Source organism: Hemicordylus capensis, chromosome 3, assembly GCF_027244095.1.
Source record: "Hemicordylus capensis ecotype Gifberg chromosome 3, rHemCap1.1.pri, whole genome shotgun sequence".
Taxonomy (NCBI): Eukaryota; Metazoa; Chordata; class Lepidosauria; order Squamata; family Cordylidae; genus Hemicordylus; species Hemicordylus capensis.
Genome location: NC_069659.1, coordinates 169,705,529 through 169,729,500, shown reverse-complemented (window position 1 = coordinate 169,729,500; position 23,972 = coordinate 169,705,529). Strand labels below are relative to the sequence as shown.

Here is a 23,972-nt window from a genome sequence, read left to right as displayed (position 1 = left end):
GTGACATCTGAACTGGCCAATCCTGGCTTATTCTACCAAAGTGTATGTTTTAAATAAAACATGAACTGAATCAAAAAGTTTGAAGTTAATGGTTAGAATAAAACAGGTTCTGTTGATTCAGATATTGCAACCAGTCTGACTCATTTCTAACTGTATTTGGAAACAGAACTCTGCCAATCTCTGCTCAAGTTGGGGGCTTGGAATCAGGTTTGACTGTGCTTCCTAATCCAGTCTGGGACCTTCCTCAAACAATTTGGGGAAACTATAATGGTCTTTCAAGTGTTGCAAACCTATTGATTATTTTAAGCAATTATGACCAGTTTGCTGCATCTGAACTTAGTCTTTCTTTGTAAATGAAAGGTGTAAGTATGAAAAAACTAGGTTTTTTCAGGGCTAAATAAATCCACCTGTTTTTAATGGTGATTCAACTGCTTGGACAAGTTGAAAATTGTCTGTACCTAGCTTAAGGGTAAATAGTGTCTTGTGACATCAGCGATACTTTTTTTAAAGTGAACTTGCCTATTACTACTAACATTTTGTTAATGTGCTGCAAATCAGTGTCTTCCCCTTTAATCCCTAAATGGCAGTAGAACAGGATGCAATATATAGAATATATGAATGATGATGAAGATGTAATATGTAAGAAGAAGAATAAATTATAATTTAGAGTTCTTGGGAGGTTCCAACATGTGTAGAGTTCACCTTTTTTAAGAAGTTGAGACAGCTTCAAACAGTCTTGCAAATAGTGTGGTGGATTAGTTGAGATTGTGAAGATGGCAGGGAGACTGAAACATGACTCTAAAAGGTTCAAGATTCAGAATAAGCACAATACATTTAAAGGTCAGATTTCACTAAGCAATGTTAACAAGATCCCATAGATAGAACAATTAAAAAGAGAGGGAGTCTAGCATAAGACAACAAGAAAAAGAAATTGAAATAATCTTTTTAGCAATCTGCAGAGCAAAAGGAGAAAGTAGCATGTGTAGCTAAGATCATTATACATGCTTTTCAAAATAAAGCTTTTTTTCTTTGTAGTTGTAATACTGTTTTGATGGTCATTTTCCAATACCATGGAGTGAAAAACAGAGAGTAGTGTTAGCAGATATAACATACAGCTGGATCTTCAAAGCGGGAGGGAGAACCATGTTAATAATAAATGCCTATAATGCAGTATATCAGAATACAAGATATCATGTATCTTATTATCCTTGACTGTGCTTGCTTATCCATTACACACAGTTGTAAACGAACTTTAAATACTTAAAAGAAACAGTTTGCATGTCTTCTGCAGTAAACACAGGCCTTCATCTGTCTTAAGGCCTTAAGTGTGTCTCTTTAATAGGCACACTCCAGCCTTTGGACAGCTGCTATTGAAAATACAGCACTGAAAGATAGGGAAGGTTCTAGAAGAAGCTCAAATAGTTTCTGCCTCTTAAAATGAGGATAGATAGTATTATTGGTCTATTTGAAGTCCATAGAAATAGACCAGAATTAATTGTTAGTCTGACTAGAGAGTACTCGTGCCAACCTAATGGCCTTTTGGTCACCGTAGAAACAGTTGTGTATGTGAAACTCATTCTGAAATATGATAGTAACTCATAATGGGATTGTAACTGAAAGGCGGCGTGATGGAATAGACAGGACTTCACTTGTCATACTTAGGAAAATACTGAACTGCATTGTTATGAACCACTATGTGTGCTAGTTGCAGTTATGTAGAGCTAGAAAACTGGGTTTCTCATAGTAATTGCTAAAGCATGGGGCTGTCTTTACAGACACTACTTACGTTTGTTGATGTACGCATCCATGTGAGAATGTACGCTACACTTAGCTCTCACTTGAGTATCTTTGGGTTATGACTTCCAGAACTCACTCCTATCTCAAGGAATATAGTCTTTGTAGTTTTACAAGATTGCCTTTCTGGCCTGGATCCAAAGAACCATTTAACTAGTTCAATGCTTTGCGGCTTTGGGTTGTATTTCTTGAACATCAGCTCCCTCCTCTACAGGTGCCCCATGGCAACTCTCTTTTGAAACTGAGGGAATTTCAAAAGCAGTTTGTGGTATGGCATGCTTGTCAGCTGATGAAGAAAAAAGGTCAAAAATGCTACTGGGCATGTCTAAGCCGTGGGCACGCTTTAAAATAAATATATGGATATCTCCATCTCCGTGTAAACCCATACAGAGTTGCTGAATAGTTAGGAAATTACAAAAAGCTTGAACCCTTAATTCCAAGCAAAGATGACTTTTTAAAAGCATTATAATCCTAAACATTTGCACTAATGAGATGTTCTGGCAAATATCATGTCTTGTGACAGCAGTTGGTATTCTCCAACCTAAGCACATGTTTTCCTCAGTGGACAAGTATTATGATTACATGGTAAGAGCAGTGAAAACGTTTTTTCAAGCTTGACATTTTAGATTTAATCAACTGAAGGTAATAATTGCCAAAGATAATGTAGTAACTGAAAATGGTAAATCAAATACAATTTAGTCTCTTCTGGAATAATTAATGGTTATGAGCCAAAGAAGCTTGCAACTAGATCCCTGTTTCTCTACTGCTGGATGAGGACATCTCACGCGGGTTATCCTTTCCATGTGCTCCAGAGGGCAGGACTATGTTAATAAAGTAAACAAGCTTTATAAGCCTGGGAAGGAGAACCCCACCCAGTTCTTCCAGTCCTACATCTAGCTCCATGTTTGCCTTCAGCCAAGTGTCTCTCTTGTTTTATGCCTTAAATCTTAGTTCTGTCTCCTTTGCCCTCCATTTTTTGTCTCCTTCACCTCTTCCTCCTCGCCTTTTTACTCCTTAAAAACCCTCCCCCTCACTTCCACAAACTGTGGCACATCCTAACGCCCAAGGGCAAGAATCCTCTCTTCCCACCTGCGGGTAAGACTACTCTGACTTGTTCATCAAGCTGCTGCTGACCTCTAGGTTCTCACTGGTGCCGCTAGAGGTAGGAGACGGTCCTGATCCATTAGAGCACTCCTCGGGCCACAGGCCGCACAAACGTAGCTGTTCTCCAGCACCGGCTGTGCCTGGTCTGCCAGTGGATCCCACCTTTCCACCTGCGGAGCCTCCCAGAAACATGGAGGCCCCTACAGGACCAACCACTTCTCTTGTACAGCCTCCCAAGCAACTGTGGTGAGAGAAGACTCCTCCTGCCGGGCCTGTTACTCCTGCCGCTGCCTCAACTGGGCCTCTGAGAGAAATACCCAGAGAACTTGTGGAGCAATTGGAGGGGCCATCTGGTAAGTGCTTCGCGTGGGCCTCTCCCAACCACTACAAACAAGGCAATGCATTGTTTGCATGGGTACTGCAAAAAACAGCAGAGAAAAACTGAGAAAACAGAACAGCGCTTCGACAAGGACAACGTGGGAAGGCCTTCACAACCAATGCAGCCTGGCCAGACTTGGGAGAGGAAATGCTGAATTCACCACCCAGACTTACAGTGCCTGAACCAGTGAGACCAGGGCCTTCTCTCCTCCTCCCTCCCACACTCCTTAATCAATCTCCTCTTGTGGTCTTCATACCTACCCTTCACACTGAAATGCCTGCAACCTGGCAGACATAGTTCCAGAGTATTTTGGATAAGTCACTGCAGCAGTGCCAGTGCACCAAATCCTTTTTTTTTTTTAAAGAGGGCTAGGGATAGAGAGTACTTCTTCTCCTCCTCCTCCTCTATTTCTCCTCATCAGGGAGTTCACCTAAAAAGGCCAAGAAAAGATATAAACAGTTCATGCAGGCTTTTTATTCAAAAATTCCAGATGACTTTACGCATCCTTTCATACAGCCATTCATACGCTGGGCCTAAACTTCACCATAAGAGCAGCCTACCCAATCTACGGAAAACCTAGTGTTCCCAACAACAAAGCCACAATACCTTCTATTTCCATTTCCAAACTGCTTTGCAGCTACAGTCAAACAGGAGTGGCAAACACCAGCAGTGCATAGGAAGCCCATTCTGCTGGTTAACAAATTTTATGCTCTCACACAGGCTTCCTCAGACATGTTTCAAGTTGCCCCAAGGAATGCCCCAGTTGTGGCTCTGCTGTCTGGTGCAATTCTGCCTCATGATGTGAACTGCTCAAATGAAAATAGTCTAACCTAAAAAAGGGGGCAAAAAGCCTCCTCATTATCTATAGGCATCTCCACAATGGCCTCTGTTATGGCAAGGGCATCCTTATTCCCTTGCCGCACTCCCCTCCATTGGACATTACCTGACAACGTCAGACGCTGCTAAAAAACTTTTTAAAAGCAAGCTTTTATAGCTGATGCTATCCTTGACACAATTCTCTTCACATTCAGCTCCACAGCTTCCGTGGTGGTACGTAAAGTAAAGTGTGCTGTCAAGTCGATTTCGACTCCTGGCGCCCACAGAGCCCTGTGGTTTTCTTTTGGTAAAATACAGGAGGGGTTTACCATTGCCTGCTCCCGTGCAGTATGAGATGATGCATTTCAACATTTTCCTATATCGCTGCTGCCTGATATAGTACCAGCGAGGATTCGAAACAGCAACCTTCTGCTTATTAGTCAAACATTTCCTCACTGCGCCACTTAAGGTGACTCCATGGTGATAGCCATGCACTGGCAGGTGGATGCAGCCTTACGTAATAATCTGGCTGCAGCACCATATACATTTTGGAGAGGAGGCCCTTCAGGAAGTACTCGTAGAAACTAATGACAAAAAGAAGACATTTCCCTCTGCCCCTCACAGGGACGATAGGTGCCTTCCACGCAAGCCTTTTCAGTCCTTTCATCCTTTTAATCTTGCCTTCAGACCAAGGGATAAAGACCAAAGACCACAACATTTCTTTTGGAACAAACAGCACAACAGAACACCCAACAAGCCCCAACAGGCTTTTGGGATCCAATCCAAGCCTAGGCAGTCCTCCTGACGTCTCACTACCAACCCTGGGAGGCCGCCTATCCCAATTCTTCCACACCTGGGAGATAGGGGTGTGTATGGATCCAGGAAGCCCGGTTTGATTCGAATCAAACTGGACTTGAACCAAACCGGGCCTGGTTCAGTTCCGTGCACATTGAGCCACGCCCCAGTTCGGCTCAAGGCCAAACTACTTCGGGACCAGCTTGTGGGAAGGGGGATCATAATTTTTTTAAAAAACAAAACTTGCCACCCTGTCTGGTGGACTCTGGGGAGTGCTGCTACGGGTGTGTGTCTCCAATGCCCCCCCGCTGTCCTCACCCCAGTCTTTTTAGGGCCAGCGTGGCCCATTTACAGGCTTTTTCAGCCCTTTGCCTGCTTGTGGTGACCATTTTGAAGGTCGATGTGAGCAGGCAGAGGACCAAAAAGGCCCGTAAATGGCCTGAACTGGCCCAAAAATGAGTCTGGCGGGGGGAGCAGGGATCATTGGAGACCCCCGCATCTGTAGAGGTTCCAAAGGCCACTGGACCATGCAGTAAGTTTTGCTTTTTAAAAAGGGGTTCTTTTTTAAAAAAAGTTTGGATTGAGGTTGAGCTGAACTGGGCCAAGGGAGTTTGGCTCGAGGTCAAGCCATTGAACAGGCCTGGTTCGATGGTGAACCTGCTTGACCTCAAGCCGTTTCACACATCCCTCCTGGGAGACCAACATACAAATGGGTAAAAGATAAAGATATGCTGTCGAGTTGGTGTCAACTCCTGGCGACCACAGAGCCATGTGGTTTTCTTTGGTAGAATATAGGAGGGGTTTACCATTGCCATCTCCCGTGCAGTATGAGATGATGCCTTTCAGCATCTTCCTATATCGCTGCTGCCCAATAGAGGTGTTTCCCATAGTCTGGGAAACATACCAGTGGGGATTCGAACCAGCAACCTCTTGCTCCCTAGGCAAGTTACTCCCTGCTTCGCAATTAGGTGGCTACTACACACTATATTGCTTGGTTACAAAATAGAACTGACTGCCTTCCCCAACGACCACTTCCTACCAACATCCCGGTCACATTTGCCTACCAAATATGCCAAGTTCCTCAGTACTGTTTATCACTTGGTGTCTATAGGTGCCTTAGAACCAATGCCCGTTAACCAAAGGGGCAAGGGCATCTACTCTATTTTATATACTGTGCCCCCAAAATACAGATTCCTCAGAGTGGTCTTGGACATAAAATTCTTGAACAAATTCTTCCAGTGCAGGAAGTTCCAGATGGAGACTCTTGGTTCTATCGCAGAAGCTCTCCAACACTCGGACCTCCTAGCATCAGTGGACCTGACGGAGGCATACCTGCATATCCCAATCCATTTGGCAAGCCGCCTGCTCCTTCACTTCAGATATGTTGGTCAACATTTCCAGTACAAGGCTCTTTCAATTGGCCTCTTGGATTAAGCACCTTTGCCTAAAGAAAATACAGGTGTTTGCTTACTTGGACAATAACCTGATCAAGTCATCATCGCTAGAGAATGTGGAATTGGATGTACAAGTCATCCTACAAACTCTGTCTGACCACGGCTTCTTGGTGATTAGGGGAAAGAACCACCTCACACCATCCAAACAGATTCATCATTTGGGGTTGATAATAGACACCTCTCAGCACTGCCTCATTCTTCCACAGGATGGCATACTAAAGATCACCTTACTAATTCAACACATCATAGCTAGCAAGAAACTACCACTACTACTGGCAAAATTACAGGGTCTGATGGTGGCATCCATGGATGTGGTGCCTTGTGCATGTTTCTACATCCGTACCCATCAGTGGTTTCTGCTGCCTCACCAGACCGCGATAGTGCCGTGCCAAACAACCAAAGTTGAGGTTCCATCGCAAGTACTCCATTCCTTCCAGTAGTGGACCCACCAGTCCTGTCTTTCTCAAGGCAAGACCTTCCTAGACCCTCCGAAGATTATTGTGATTACTGATGCCAGCCTGTTGGGATGGGAGGCCCAGTGTCTACACCGTTCCATCTGAGGGAAATGAATCCTCCAGGAATGCAGCCACAGCACCAGTTGGCTGTAGCTTGGAGCTATATGTCTAGCCCTACACACATTCCAGCCCCCTTGCTGAAGTGTCATGTCCTCATCTGTATGGACAAAATCGTGGCCATGTGAATTGCTAGGGAGGCACCAGATCCAAATCTCTAAATCAAGAAGCAACTCTTCTTCTACAGTGGGCAGTCTCACCTCGCATCACTGATTGAACACTATGTCAGTGGGTCACTGAACACACAAGCAGAGTGGCTCAGTCAGAAAGAGGCACTCCTGGCAGACTGTAGCCTACACTACAAGGTGTTCGAACTCCTGACACAAGCCCTGGGCCATCCTCAGGTGGATCTCTTTGCCTCCCTGGCCAACGCAGAACTCACCCGGGTCTTCTCCCGATTTCCCTGCGGGGGCGCAGAAGCCACAGATGCATTCTGCGCTCCTTGGCCCCTGGAGCTTATCTACACTCTTGCTCTAATTCCAATTCTCAGCTGCTTACTTTGCAGGATTCGACTCCTCAAGTGATCCTCATTGCTCCACATTGGCCCCATCCTACCATGGTTCTCAGGCATCCTGCACCTGAAAGTAGCGGTCCCCTGGTAATAATCCAGTATCACCAGACCTTCTTCACCATAGTCCAGTTCTCCATCATGACCCAGCGTGGTTCAAGCTTGCTGCATGGCAACTGTGGAACATCCTGAACAGATATGGTTATACGTACTCAAAAGGTCCTGGACAGCATTCTGGCATCCAGGAGAAAGTCCACAAATAGAATATACCAATCCACGTGGAGAGTATTCCTCTGCTGGTGTCATCGTCACAGCCTCTCCACTGAGGAGTGTGGATTTCCAGAGCTGCTTTTCTTCCTGCAAGACAGTCTGGACAAGGGCCTCAGGGCTAATACGCTGAAACATCAAGCGGCAGCCTGGCGATGATTATCTTCCTCTACTAAACAGGGTCTGCACTCCCATCTGCATCTTAAGCTCTTCTTAAGGGGTGCCATGCTCACATCACCTTCAACGGTCCATAGATTTCCTTCCTGGTACGTAGATAAAGTGTTACACGTACTACATACAGTACCTTTTGAACCAGTCTGTTCTATACCTCTCTGCCTCCTTTCATTCAAGCTGGCCTTCCTAGTCACCATCACATCAGCTAGATGTGTATCTGAACTACACACACTCTCGGCAGATCCCAACCTGTATTTTTTAGCCATACTCAGTTTGTCTGATACCTGATCCCTCCTTTCTTCCTAAAGTTTCCTTGGTCTTCCACCACTCGCAAGACATCTTCCTTCCTTCCTTCCTTCCTTCCTTCCTTCCTTCCTTCCCCAAACCAATCCATGCCTTGGAGAAACAATGGCATAAACTATGCCTTGGGCATAAACAATGGCATAAACTGGGGCTTGCAAGCTTAAAAGCAAGGAGACTTGCCAGAAGCAAGTGGGAAGGTAACAGGGGGAGCAGGGCCATTCTATCTGCCTTGCTGGGACTCACCATCTAGTCCCTCTGCCTCCTGTGGACATTCCAGCACGGAGTACAGCCTGCTTGTCGGCTGCCAAGTTCCTGCTGGCTGGTTGCCAGCCTCTCAGACTGCTGAGTCGTTCCACCTGCTGCCTGTCCTGGGAGCTGCTTGTGTGAGGAGTGGCTTCTGGGGCTTGCAAATTTAAAAGCAAGGAGACTTGCCAAAGGCGTAGCCGTCAGCGTGGCCGTCGGGCCGCCTGTAGGTGGCCGCCAAAGCCGGCCGCCAAAGGGGGCTGCCAAAGGGGGCCGGACCTTCGGGGTGGGGCTGGGGGGTTGGGTTGGGTCAGGCCTTTTGCAGACATGTGTTTGGGCTTTCTTGAATGGAATGGTGCTGGGGCTGTGCCTGGCAGTTTGGGAGCAGCTATTACTGTAGTGGTGGGGGATAGAAGAATCGGAGCTGGCAGAGCAGCTGGCCGTTACAGGGGAAGGGAAATCAGTAATTTAGTAACTGTTTCCACTTCCAACTGCTCTGTCAACTCTTCGGCCTCGGAGAGCAGCTCCAACGACCCACAGAATCTGGCCTTGCTCCTCTGCAATGCCAGGTCAGTTTAGAATAAGACCGAAATTGTCCATGACTTGATCATGGATGAGGGAGCTGACCTGGCATGTATAACTGAGACCTGGTTGGGGGAGGCGAGTGGTCCAGTGTGGGCTCAGCTTCTCCCAGCAGGTTACTCTGTCGTGGAGCAGGCCAGGGGAAGTGGGTGGGGGGTGGAGTGGCTGTGGTCCATAAGAATACCATTTCCCTTACCAGGGCCCCTGTGAGACAGCTGACTTGTACTGAGTGCTTATTTTTGAGGCTGGGAACTAGGGATAGATTGGGGATTCTGTTGGTGTACCATCCACCCCACTGCCCAACTGACTCCCTAACTGAGCTGACGGAGCTGGTCGCGGAGTTGGTGTTGGAGTCTCCTAGACTTTTGGTGCTGGGGGACTTCAATATCCACTTGGGGGCTGGCTTGTCTGGTGCGGCTCAGGAGTTCATAGCAGCCGTGACAACTATGGGCCTATCCCAATTAGTTTCTGAACCAACTCATGTTGCCGGCCATGCACTCGATTTGGTCTTTTGTTTGGATCAGGGGGGTGTTCCATGGATGGGGGATCCAGTGGTTTCCCCATTGTCATGGACGGACCACTACCTGGTTAAGGTTGGTCTCACAGCTGCAATCCACTCCTGTAGGGGTGGTGGACCTATTAGTATGGTCTGTCCAAAAAGGCTGCTGGACCCAGTTGGATTTCAAAAAGCCTTGGAGGATTTTGACGTTGGTGCAGCCGGTGATTCTGTCGATGCCCTGGTGGGAACCTGGAACAGGAAACTCAGCAGAGCAGTAGACATGATTGCTCCTAAGCGTCCCTTCCAACCTGCAAAAATGGTGCCTTAGTATACTGAGGAGCTGCGGGGGCTGAAACGGTTGGGTAGGTGACTAGAGCGCAAGTGGAGGAGAACTCAGTTCAAATTTGACAGGATTCAGCATGTGACCCATTTGAAGGCTTATGCGGTGGCAGTGCGTGCAGCAAAAAAGAGATTTTGGTCTGCGCACATTGCATCTGCAGGTTCACGCTCGACGGAGCTATCCCGGGTTATGAGGAGTTTGGTTTCTGCTCCTTCTACTTCCAATCAGTCCCCGGAGTTGCTCTGCTGTGATGCCTTTAATGGGTTCTTTGCAAATAAGATCTCCTGTATTCGGGCCGACTTGGACTCCACTATTTCTGCAAGGTCTATGGAGGAGGTGTCCTGCAATCCCTCTTGCAGTATTAGATTGGATCAGTTTCAATCTGTGACTCCTGAGGATGTGGACAAGCTGCTTGGGGCGGTGCGGCCTACCACCTGTTCTCTGGATCCTTGTCTGACTTGTCTGCTTCTCTCTAGCAGGGAGATTGTTGGAGATGGCCTAGTTAATATCATAAATGCATCGCTGAAGGAGGGTAGGGTGCCCCCTTGTCTGAAGGAGGCAATGGTTAGACCACTCCTAAAGAAGCCTTCCCTGGACCCCTTAGCAATGGATAATTATAGGCCAATCTCCAATCTCTCTTGGTTGGGCAAGGTGATTGAGAGGGTGGTGGTCGACCAGCTCCAGGCAGTCTTGGAGGAAACTAATTATCTAGAACCATTTCAAACTGGCTTTAGAGCTGGCTATGGGGTTGAGACAGCCTTGGTCGGCCTGATAGTTGACCTTTATCAGGGAATTGACAGAGGAAGTGTGACTCTGCTGATTCTTCTGGATCTCTCAGCGGTGTTCGATACCATCAATCATGGTATCCTTCTGGATCGCCTGGGGGAGTTGGGGATAGGGGGCACTGCTTTGCAGTGGTTCCGTTCCTATCTCTTGGGTAGATTCCAGATGGTGGAGCTTGGTGACAGTTGCTCCTCAAAATGGGAACTGTTATATGGAGTCCCTCAGGGCTCCATTTTGTCACCAATGCTTTTTAATATCTACATGAAACCGCTGGGTGAGGTCATCAGGAGGTTTGGTGCTGGGTGTTATCAGTATGCTGATGACACCCAAATCTACTTCTCCTTTTCATCTTCAGGAAATGGCACTCATTTTCTAAATGCCTGCCTACGGGTAGTAATGGGCTGGATGAGGGAGAACAAATTGAAGCTGAATCCAAGCAAGACAGAGGTGCTCATTGTGGGGGCTCAGAATCTGAGGGATGAGTGAGATTTCCCTGTGTTGGATGGGGTTACACTCCCCCAGAAGGAGCAGGTGCACAGCTTGGGAGTGCTCCTGGACCCAGGCCTCACCCTGGTATCTCAGGTGGAGGCCATGGCCAGGAGTGCTTTCTATCAGCTTCGGCTGATTCGACAGCTGCGTCCATTCCTCAGAGAGGATGACCTCAAAACAGTGGTGCCTCAGCTGCTAACCTCCCGGCTTGACTATTGCAATGCACTCTACGTGGGGCTGCCTTTGTACGTAGTCCGGAAACTTCAGTTAGTTCAGAATGCGGCAGTCAGATTGGTCTCTGGGGCAACCCGGAGAGACCATATTATGCCTGTCTTGAAACAATTACACTGGCTGCCGATATGTTTCCAGGCAAAATACAAAGTTCTGATTATTACCTTTAAAGCCCTGAACGGCTTGGGTCCAAGATCTCTTAGAGAGCGCCTTCTTTTACATGATCCCCACCGCACGTTAAGGTCACCTGAGGAGGTCCATCTCTAGTTACCTGCGGTTCGTTTGGTGGCGACGCAGAGGCGGGCCTTCTCTGTGGCTGCTCCCAGGCTGTGGAATGCACTCTCAGCAGAAATTTGTAATCTTAATTCTTTATTGACCTTCAAGAGAGCCCTAAATACTCACCTGTTTGGCCTGGCCTTTTAGGGTTTTAATTAGTTTTAATTGTTTTAACGTTAACCTGATTTTCAGGGTTTTAATTGTTATGATCGTTTAATTGTTTTTAAAGATATTTTTAATTGGTGTTAATATTTATATCTGTTTTAATTGTTATTAATTTTAATGGTTTCTGTTTTTAATTGTAAACTGCCCTGAGCCTTTTCAGAAGGGCGGTATAAAAATCAAATGAATAAATAAATAAATAAACTAGACATGAAACGCTGCCTGAAAGTGTACTTATCACACACTGCAGATCCACAGACACTTGGTTTGTTTGTTTCCTCCCAGCTTCCATAGGCCAGGAAGTATTGTCTTCTACTATTGCTAGATGGATTAGGGCTTGCATAATGCTGTCATATGAAGTGAAGAACCTATGGCCACTACTCAAGATTGTGGCACACTCTACTAGGCCAGAAGCTACTTAAGCCGCCTTTTCCACAAATGCTCTGCTGGCCAAAACACTCCGCAGCCACATGGACATCTCCATCCATCTTCACTCAGCACTATAAACTCAATCTGCATTCCTTCTCTCAGGCAGCCTTCAGCAGATGCATCCTCCAACATGTTCTTCTGTCCCAGTAGATGCTTCCACCTGGGGTTACTAGCTGTGGCATGTCCCAGGTGAAATGTTCTCAATCCAACAGCAGAGAAAGGAACATGGAGGCTGCTTCCTGCTGCTGGATTTGAGGACATCACGATCCACCTGTCCGTGCATCTGTGTCTATTCTTGTGCCTTAACTTTTCTCTACTTCCCTCTCTCTGTAACTTGAATGTGACTGATCAGAACTGGGTGGGGTTTTCCTTCCCACACTTATAAAGCTTTTTGCTTAATTAAGATAGTCCTGTCCTCTGGAGCATGTGGGAAGGATAACCCATGTGAGATGTCCTCAAACCCAGCAGAAAGAAGACACATCCACGATGAGTAACCAATACTCTTGTCCAAGGAGTCATTAGATTTTTGGTGGACACAGAAGAGGTTAAGCATTTCTCTTTCCCTTTGTTGATATGCTCTTGTAAATGCATTGTATATCCCTAGATTTGGAAACCCCTCCAATTGGAGATAAAATAACACAGAACCCAGGTGACCCTCCCCCTGCCACCAGCACCTTCTTCATGAGGGGAACACGTTCCACCATCCTGCCATGACCCAAAGATACAGCATTAATTTCATCCTCTGATTTGAGGAGCTGCGAGTCACAGTTAAGTTTGCCCAGTGCTGCCAGAGTTGGCACTTACAAAATTGCACAAGACCCCTTTAAGTCACAGAGCCTTCCTCAGGGAAGGGACGGGACCAAACTATTCTACATAGTCAGTCATCTCCAAACATTTGCTGGAGCAACATTCAATCTATTCTGTTATACCCAGCTGTCTTTTACCTACTTGAAGGTCTTGATCACTTTACCTGACTGTGCTCCTGTAGTGACCAGTCTCCCCTCCCTCTAAAGAGTTAACAGGAAGTGAACCCTTGTCTTGACTGACAGGCTGGTGTACTCCAGGGCTCAGCAATCAGTACTCCAGGTGGGTGAGACCTAGAGAGCTGTTGCTGGGAATTCTGGGAAGAAGAAAGGAAGTCTGGTCTGGAGGAGTGAACAGGACATGCAGCAATAGAGTTGTGCTACAGCAGGATGACTGTAGATCTTTGTGAAACAGGATTGCTGGAGGCTTGGTTCTCATCAGGAGCTTGTTGAGTTCAAGGGAACAGGAAGCCAAGGCTTGGGCTTTGGAAGTTTAGGGTAGGAGAAAGTGTTTTAGTAAGAACTTGCTTTCGAATTTCTGTTGCTTGGGGTGTGTGCTTTGCATTTCCAAAATATCTGTTCTTTGCAACTATGTAACCAATATTTTAAAAGTGTGTTGCCCCAGCATCATTTGGGGTGCTTTTGAAGTATTCTTGTAACCTATTGAGTATTTTTAACTGTATCTAAAAAGCTGAGAAGGCCTCAAATGGAAGCAGTCTGTAGTATTTGAATAAAAGCCCCCCCCCCCCGTTCTTTACTTTTTACAAGCCTCAGAGGGTTGGCTATTAATCTAGCAGGAGGTGTGGGAGGACTTCTCTGGTGCAAAACACATCTCAAGGAAAGCTTGGCCAAATTAATAATTAGCTCCATGTGCAGGCAGATACATGGGAGAGAGAGGTTTTATTTTTTCTTAATTCTTGCCTGGTAACAAAAGGAAAGAAGAGGAAGACGGTGATTTTTAATCACTCCAATTCCCGTTAGGGACAGCCCAGTTTTATGGGAGAGATCTGGTGGCAGTGAGATTTACCCTACCAGAATATTTTCTTTTTTCTTTCTGGTTTTTGGAAAGCTAAAGATTTTTAAGCCTGCCAGTTTGCTTCTCAAGCAGAGGAAAGGGATGACTCAGTGCTAGTGTCTTCCTTCGTGCTGCAGAACTGACTCAGACTGGTCAGTGAGTTAAGCATTAACTGGCTGAGTCAGAAGGAAAGGAAATTTTCTATACTCACAGTCCGCTACAGCTCCTTTCAGAACTGTCCAAGATTTGCATTCCTTTCAGAACTGCAGCCAGCATCTTGATCCTCAGCACAGGATTCAGTTTGGCTGTAGACCTGTCCTTCTGGAGCAGGATAAGTCCTGCATTTCCCACTATTTCAACAACCATAGGATTGGTGCTGCACATTTGCTAAGATAAAATCTAGTTTGACCTAAACTCTTCCAGATGCTCCAGCCTCAGAGCTGTAGGATTTATATATACATGTGTTGTTCACAAAGTAAAATGAACTCTGACTAAATGTTGTGGTTATCTGTTCTCTCCTTCGGTTAAGCATGAGCATGTCACTGTCATCCCTTTTGAAACTTCTGTAAAAGACTTTCATTACTCTTTTCATTTCCCTGAAAAAGTTCAAACAAATTATAGAGGTCAAAAGAATAGGTTCTTGCACTTTGAAGTGAAGATTCAGCTGGTAATTGGAGGCTGTTGTTTTTCAAAATCTGAACTTTTGTATGGTGTCCTTCAAGGCTCTGTATTGTCTCCGATATTGTTTAACATCTACATGAAGCTACTACATGAGAGATCATCAGGAGATTTGGTGCAGGGTGTTATCAGTATGCTGATGAAACCCAAATCTATTTCTCCATGTCAGCATCATCAGGAGAGGGCATAATCTCCCTAAATGCCTGTCTGGAGTCGGTAATGGGCTGGATGAGGGATAACAAACTGAGACTGAATCCAGATAAGATGGAGGTACTCATAGTGCGGGGTCAAAACTTGGGAGACGATTTTGATCTGGCTGTTCTGGATGGGGTCACACTTCCCTAGAAGGAACAGGTACGCAGTCTGGGGGTGCTTCTTGATCCAAGTCTTTCCCTGGTGTCCCAGGTTGAGTCGGTGGCCAGAGGTGCCTTCTATCAGTTTCGGCTGATACGCCAACTGCGTCCGTTACTTGAGATTGACGACCTCAAAACAGTGGTACATTTGCTGGTAACCTCTAGACTGGATTACTGCAATGCTCTCTATGTGGGGCTGCCCTTGTTTTTAGTCTGGAAACTACAGTTGGTCCAGAATGTGGCAGCCAGGCTGGTCTCTGGGTCATCTAGGAGAGACCGTATTACTCCTGTATTGAAGGCGTTACACTGGCTGCTGATATGTTTCCGGGCAAAATACAAGGTGTTAATTATAACCTATAAAGCCCTAAACAGCTTGAGCCCTGGGTATTTAAGAAAATATCTTCTTCGTTATGAACCCCACCACCCATTGAGATCATCAGGAGAGGTCTGTCTGCATTTGCCACCAACTCGTCTGGTGGCTACACAGGAACGGGCCTTCTCCATTGCTGCCCTTAGGCTTTGGAATGCACTCCCTAGTGAAATAAGAGCCTCCCCATCTCTGACAATTTTTTAAAAGTCTTTAAAGACGCATCTGTTCACCCAGACTTTTAACTGATACTGTTTTGATTGTTTTTAATGTTGTTTTAGAATATTGTTTTTTAAAATTTTAATTGTTCTGTTTTACATGTTTTGTTTTTAACTAATGTTTTAATGTTGTTTTTATTTTGTTGTAAACCGCCCAGAGATGTAAGTTTTGGGCGGTATAAAAATCTAATTAATTAATTAATTAATTAACCTAACTAATTTCATTACAGCTAAGATATTTGATGGTGCACACTGACATTAATGCTGCTACAACTGAGCATGACTGTGCTTACTCAGAAGTAGCATTTTCTGTCAGTGAACTTGTTTACAGTGTTCCACATACATTGCAAGCTATATTGCTAGGACTGGAGAGAGAGTGAGTGAGAGAGAGAGTGTGTGTGTGTATTCAAATGTGCTGAATACATGTCAAGCCTTAATGCGTCCCATGTTTGTTTATTTATTTATTTAAAATATTTATACCCCACTCCTCCAGTGCACTACTGCTCGGGGCAGCTCACAACAACAACATAGACATAAGATACAATAAAAGTAATAAAACTAACTAAATTAAACAAAAACATCAAATTAAAAACCACAATCATTATTAGGTTCAAATTAAAGGTTATTTTAAAAGCTAAAAACTGAAAATTATAAAAAGCTAAAGAACCTACCAGATATGACCCCCAAAAAATGCAGCATTAAAAAGCCTCCTTTAAAAGGTGCATTTTAAGATATCTTTTTTAAACACTGAGGGAAGGAGCATGGCGAAGCTCTTCAGGGGAGGCGTTCCAAAGCTGAGGGGCCACAGCTGTAAAGGCCCTATCTCTAGTCTCCACCAAACATATCTCTGTTAGTGATGGGGTCATGAGCAGGGCCTGAGATGGTGAGCGGAGGGTTCTGGCAGATTCATATGGGTGAATACAGTCCAACAGGTACCTCGGCCCCAAGCCGTTTAGGGTTTTAAAGGTCAGTACCAGCACCTTGAATCTAGCCTGGAAGCGGAACAGTAGCCAATGAAGCTGATGCAAGATGGGTGTAATATTTGTGAAGTGACTTGCACCCACAAGCATCTTTGCAGCAGCATTCTGAACCAGCTGAAGCTTCTGAACAGTCTTCAAGGGCAGCTCCACGTAGAGCACATTGCAATAGTCCAATCTGGATGTTACCAACGCAGGAGTGACTGAGGTCAGGTCTGACTTCTCCAAGTAGGGTTGCAGCTGGCATACCAGCTGCAGTTGGTAAAAGGTGCTTCTGCACAACGCCGCCACCTGTGCCTGCAAGGACAGTGTTGGGTCCAGAAGCATTCCCAAGATGTGGACTTTGTCTTTCAGAGGGAGCATGACCCTTCCCAAGATCCGATTTACCTAATTACTCATGATGTTGTGAACAGGGGCGTAGCCACCGTTGTGTGAACAGGTACATAGAACCTGGGCTGCCAATGGTAGGAGCCACCAAAGCCCCCGGCGACGTGGCTCGGGCTCCAGAAGAGCCCCGTACAAACTCCCCCCACCCTCGCCCTGGCTACCGGGAGCTGGCTTGCATTTGCTTCCTGAAAGCGTCTATTCCCCTTTTCCTCCAGAGGGGGAGAGAAAGGGAGAATAGACGCTTTCAGGCAGCAAGTGCTGCCTGAAATGATACGGAAGCACTCGCTCAGGCTCTTCGGAGCTCGAGGCCATGAAGCGCTTGCTCGGGCTCTTTGGAGCTTGAGGCCACGGCCCCTTTGTGCATGACACATGCAGAGGAGGCATGGCCTCGAGCTCCAAAGAGCCTGAGCGAGCGCTTCCATATCATTTCAGGCAGCAAACTGGACGAAGAGAAAGGGGAATGCTGCCTGAAAAGGATAGGCAAGCCAGCGCTTGCTTGGGGCTTCCGGTAGCCCGTGTGTGTGTGTGTGTGTGTTTTCGCTTGGGGCACACCCCGTGCTCGTGACACACCCCATGCTCGTGACATCACGTGCACGGGATGCCTTCCGAAGGGCCACTGGGCAGGGCTGGACCCAGGCCACTGCTCAGCTGGCTCTGCGCCTAGTTGTGAAGTATAGGAATTTCATTGAGTATCTAGGTTGTCTCTCTGTCTCCTCAGTGCTGCAATGAAGGTAGGTGTGGCAGTCCGAGACATTATTTTAAAATGGAAAGATAGTTTGCCAAGATACACTGGTTCACATTCTGTGCAGTGTTAAAAGTGTGGAACAGGGATTGTGTCTATGGAAGAGGCTTCAGGCCTCAACCCAGAGTGATGCCGAGTGGCCAAATGTGCATGGAGGAGGAAGGGGCAGCTGCTCTCCTCTCCCTCCAAAAGTATTTTTTGGCTTCGGAAACGCCGCACTGAGGGTCACACAGCAGAGGAAACATCAAGTACAGAGTTTTAACTAATTAACCATTTTAAATTATTTGGATTAGGATGCTACGTCCAACAATTCCTTTGCTTTTAGCAACAATTAGTTTTAGTTTTAACAACAATCCATTCCATTTTTATAAACACATTGGCTGACATCCTGACTAATGAAGCATGCACAATTTGAGGGACTGTGTGGATGCAATGGGAGCCTTGTGTAAACCCCGCCCCGCCCCCGTGTGTATACTGCTGCTTAAGAGCCATTAGAGTTCCAAGCACTTCCTGCCCTCCAGAATGACTCTGCAAGATCAGAACATATTGCTGACCTTCAAAGCTCACACACTTCATTAGTCAGGATGTTGGCTGTTGAGCTTAAAGGGAATGCCCCAATTATATTTTATTTCTTCCATTCTTAACTTTTGAATTAAGAAACTAAACTCAATTTTATAAAACTTATGTGGATGTTAATCTGTCAGAAATGTAATTTCTTGTCCTTCATAAATTTTGCAGAATTTTTTATCCCTCTAAACCTTTTGCAGAATTGCCTCTTTTACTCTGAGGAGAAAGAAGCCAGATCATCTCTTGCCTTATTTCATTTTCTAGTAGTTCATGTGCCAATTCTCACTGCAATTTCAAGACCAATTTCAAAAGTATTTTACAATTCCAAGAACATGCCTCTTTAAGTGCATGTTCCAATTGTAAAACTAATTCACCAGAGTCTAAAAGCCCTAAATTTCAGATTATATTTTCTAGTTCCATTCTGAATAACTTGGCTGTTCTTCCAAACAATTTTAAAAAGACTCAATATTTACTTTATTCTGTTGCACTTCAAGATCTATATGTTTCGTTCGTAATTTCCCTCCAATTTAACTTACTCTCATTTGATTGTTTTTCACTAGATACACTATCCAAAATTACTCCCAACTTCCCATGCCAGTATTTAGCTTTATCATCTAAATAGTTCCCAATATTTTCTCTTACTCTAACATACTCTTCAGTTTCTCTACTTTTCATTTCATGAGCATTCTTCTCTCTCACTCAGTTAAACAGATATAATCTATGGTTAGGATTGGAGTTGATTATTCCTCTATTTTTACTCTGCTGGCTAATTTATGCACTCCCCTAATTTCCAGTTTTTTATCTTCCTCTTTTTTATCCCTTGTAAGCAAAATAAGTAGTAATTTGCTCCTTCTTGCAAACTTTCATCCAAATAACTCAGAAACCATAAAAAGATTATGATGATGGTCTGAATTACACAATCCCTTTGAGCTTTTATGTGATTGGAAAGGTAACATTTTCTAACATAAACAAAATGAACTATGAAATATAATTTTACTTCCATTTGCAATTGTAGCATGAATGTTAACCATTACAAAGTTCCTGTTTCCCACATTAAGATTGTTATTAGAGCATGACCTCTTGTCTCTGCTTTCATTTTTATTTTTGTGGGATGCTGCTGCTCGGTTACAGCCATACCAATGTGTAGGACTGACAATTAAATTAAATTACTCATTAGTAGTCCCACTGAAATGGAGAAATCACTCATGAGTAACTTAGTCTGGATGCCATTCTTGGATTTTTCAGCTGTTATTTTTGCTCCACAGGTAAGAAGAAATGGTATCAAAAGTAAACTCTCTCCATATAATAAAATTATCAGTCTTGCTTTTTCTTTTTTTAAGTCAATGAAACAAACAGACACACTTTAGGAAAAATAAGTTTGGATTGCAATTCTTTAAAAATTAGAGAAAATAGAGCTGAATCTGTACCTGTCAGGTAAAACATTTTAAATGATGGGAGAAATGTCTTTCTACTTTGTACAGAAGACTGTGAGCTATAACATATATAATATGCATGTTTACAAGCACATTATTATCCTTGTCAGATATTACATCATGTATACATTTTGAAACTGTAATGTGAAATGACCTGTCCATATCTTATCTTATTGGAATTGAAAACACAATTGTCATTCCAAACAGTTTTTGTCAATTTCCTTTACTCTACTCAAAATTGTAAGTGCATAGTTTAGCTGCTTACCTGGTGGGTACTCCATCCATCAGGAAAAAGGAGATCGCCCCAGAGGTCTCTGCAGTAATCTCTGGGCTAAGCTGCTGGGTTGAGGAGAATGTGAGGTATACCCCAAAAGTTGGGTGATCTGGTGCATTTTAAAAATCTGACAGATGCTGCTTTTGAAAGTCTTCTCCAGTATAAAAGCATTTTGCCATATGATACATGGTACAAGTGAGTGCTATGTAAGAAATACAAGCCCAAAGCTCTTGGGTGTGAGGAACAAGTTGTGTGGGTTCTTTGGTCCCCAGTCATGGCCAGAGTTAGTCTGACCTCTTCAGGGTGAAGGAACTGGCCGTCAGTGTTACTGCTCTGGGATCTTCAGTTTGTTTCCCATAGATAATTAAGCTGGTAACTTAAACTAGAGATAGAGAAATCAGTTTTTGCAGTCAAGAAACATATAGCACAGAGCTAGAAAATAATGTAGTGTGAAATATTAAAGTGATTATTTCATTATTTTTTTACTTTCTGTGGCTATATAGCTTTGTTCTTTGTCCAATTTACTTGGACGTAATGCTGCATAAAGTGCTGCTAGTATCCATCAGTTACAGGCTTGATAGGCTGACTAATAAAATAGGGAGGCCTATCATAAAGAGCATTTTTGAGATTAATAAATGCCATTACCACTTGTGCACTTTACACTGTGTTTTCCAGAACTATGAAGCAGAAAGAAGGAATCGGTCAGAGCTAGATGTTAGATGTCAGCGGTTAACACTTGAACTAGCTGATACAAAACAAATGATTCAGCAAGGTGACTATAGGCAAGAGAATTATGATAAAGTAAAATGGTAAGTATATCTCAGATCATCGTAGACAGAAATTTGATTTGTAAACATAGATAGAATTACTTTGCATCTCAAACATAATGACTCAATGTACACAGTGCTGCCAGCAAAAGAAGAGAACATGAGAAATTTCAGCCCCGCTGCAGCCCCCTGATCCTGTAAAAAAGGCATTGCTGAGGGATCCCTGGCAATGACACAGCTGCATAGGGAGTCGGGAGAAAATGTGCAGAGCTTTGCTAGCAGAAGCCTAGAAACCAGATAGAGGATGCCTGCTAGCAAAGCTCTGCCCAGCTTCCAGGTTCTCCCTCCCTCTGCAGCCACCTACAAAGCACCCACGGTATTGCCAAGAGTCCTTTAGCAAAGCCCTTTTTTTGCTGGTTTGGGGAACTGTTCTGGCACTGAGATGTACTTGCGCTAACTCTTATGTTGGTCTTTCTGTGTGTGTGATCCAATGTTTCTCAATAGAACCAGTTTAAACATTTAAACTAGCAGTTGTCAGTGGTAGCATCCAGAGTATAACACTGACACTTGTACCAGCACAAGGTACCTTCCCCACCAACTTCTCCCTGTTGAAATTCTCTGCATCCCCCATCCCACCACGAAAAGCTGTTGTCGAGAGTCAGGGAATGTTTGGCAACAGCATGTTGGAGAGGATGAATACCTGGAAACAGTGACAGGAACACTAGTGGAGGCACATTGCCTCAGTACTACACTGTGGATGCTACCCCATAGGATACTCAAGCAGACATAATCACTGAAGTCTATTTAATTGATTAGTTAACTCTCTTTTATCAGAATAAACAATTAAGAATCTCTGGTTGGTCTAATAAGTGTTGAATGTTTCTCTTTGTAAGTTGATAGCACTTCCTTTTGATCTTATTTTTAAACTTGACTTGTAGTGATTGTTGAACACTTGTTAAAATGATTCATATGTTATAACCCTTTGTGGAAACTATTTTCTGAAAGTATCCATATTTTATTTGATGCTGTCTCAGGGTCCTTCCTTCTCTGTATTTAGAAAACATGCATAGGAAAGTAGATGGTACATAACATGTCTAAATCATGTTGCAACTATCAAATGTGAAAATTAGCTATGTCAGCCAGAGAAGATGAGAGGAGCAGCAGGTTCCAAGTTCCCTCCCTGGCTTCTCCAAGATAGGGCTGAGAGAGATTCCTGCCTGCAACTTTGGAGAAGCTGCTGCCAGTCTGTGAAGACAATACTGCGCTAGATAGACCAATGGTCTGACTCAGTATATGGCAGCTTCCTACGTTCCTATGTTCCTATGTGGGAGCTTTGTGGGATTTGTGCTGGATTTTCCCAATGTTATGCATATGTCCATGACTTTCACAGACAAGTTTTCACAATATAAAAAGCAAGCCTATATTAAAGGTGTGAAAGAGCATGGACGATTTTTCCAAATCTTGCATCTTATTTGCTTCTACCACCTCTGGAAGAACCCAAATATGGCAATCGAAACAAATTATATGAAGGAAATCACAAGAGTTATGTAACTTATTATTGTGTACCCAGTGGGAGCAAAATTATTTGAAGGACAAGTTAGATCTGCAGAAGAGGAGGTGATTACAGAAGCACACAGAGGTTAATGACTTATAATTTTTCAGTATGTCTTATCGTAATTTGCTTTTGTTTCAACAGTGAACGTGATACCTTTGAGCATGACTTGTCAGAGCTTCGAAGAAAATATGAAATATTAGAAGTGTCCCACAAAGCACTAACCAAAGAAAGGAATGATTTATCAAAAGAGGTAGCATCCTTACCCATAAAAGCCTTGGGCGTGCGTCCGTGCCGCCCGTGTCTTTTTCGCCCGTTCTGGGCATGCGCGGAGATGGGCGGCCATGTTGGACCCGGCCGCCGGTGGGCGACTGGCCCCGATGGCGGCGGCCGCCGCCACGGGAGACCAGAAGGAGCAGAAGCGGCGGGCGGAGAGTGCGGCCGAGGCGGCGGCGGCGGAGCCGCGGCCTCGGCCAAAGGAGTGCAGGCCAAGGAGGCGGTGGCCGTGGCGGGGCGACTGGCTCCGATGGCGGCGGCCGCCGCCACAAGAAACGGCGGGCGGAGAGAGCGCCCGAGGCGGCGGCGGAGGTGTCGGCCCAAGGAGTGCGCCCGAGGCGGGTGAGGCGGCAGCGGGAACCGCCCCCCCACTAGAGCCCGTTATTACAACGGGCTTACACATACTAGTTTTCATATATTGTTTTATTCAAAACATTTATTTGAAACAAAACAAAAGTTCTAAATTAGTTTCTTTTGGAACCTCCATTTGTTTATTACATTTTTATTTGGTCTGTGCCTAGAATGATCTGTAATTTGAACCCCATGGTATCATATACTCCTTCCCAGCTTGTTTATAAACAAGGTTCCCTATCCATATCTAGTTCTGCCAGTTGTCTAAAATTCCATCTATCACAGACTGTTTTATTTACACATTGCCATGTGTTATCCTACCTTTTGAAAGTAGCGTCTCCATTTCAACACAGATATAAGTATTCATGATTTAGAGATCACCTATACTGCCTAGAGAGGCGGAGCTATTTTTTAAATGTGTGATACACTCCCTGCTGTGCAAAACTTTACTTCCTAGTATCCTAATCCTTATAAGAAAGTATAGGAGAGAACATGAATGATTGTTTTCCTTCTTTGTGTGCGTTTAGTGATTGAGATTACAGACAATGGTGTGTCTTCAATAGAGAGGGTAAAGGAGAAGCAAGGGAACCTGATTAGATTCCATTCTTTTACCATTAAAGCCTAGATAGCAAGAAGGAAATGTGGAAAGAGGGAAGCTGGAGTGAAAAAACGCTCAACAGAAGAACATAATTAAAACCACTGCATGATCATCCAAATTGATAGGGGTGTGTGTGTGTGTGTACGTGTGTATGTACACACACACAAGCTTTAGAGTAATTTATATCCATATGATAGTGTATCACATGCAGAAAAAGAAGAATGAGTAAAATGTACTATTGGAGCAACTGTACTTGAAGCTCAAGGAATAAGTATAAATGCAAATCCAGGTTGTTTGTGCAAGTGAGTTGTGCCACCAGTTACAATGGGGAAGTGCAGAATTGCAGCCACTGATCTGACTTCTACTGGCCTCAAGCGTGATCATCAGTTGCAACCAGGTAGATTGCATGTTATA

At 44.6% G+C, this 23,972-nt stretch overlaps 1 protein-coding gene across 4 annotated transcripts in view; it reads left to right on the top strand.

Annotated features, from left to right (window-relative positions):
• Nucleotides 1–23,972, top strand: part of PIBF1 (progesterone immunomodulatory binding factor 1) — a 178,423-nt gene that overhangs the window by 33,918 nt on the left and 120,533 nt on the right. For all 4 annotated transcript variants that reach the window (XM_053307224.1, XM_053307225.1, XM_053307227.1 and 1 more), the window contains exons 6-7: nucleotides 20,690–20,823; nucleotides 22,478–22,586. In XM_053307224.1, coding sequence (XP_053163199.1) covers nucleotides 20,690–20,823; nucleotides 22,478–22,586 — 243 coding nt within the window. The remainder of the gene's footprint in view (nucleotides 1–20,689; nucleotides 20,824–22,477; nucleotides 22,587–23,972) is intronic.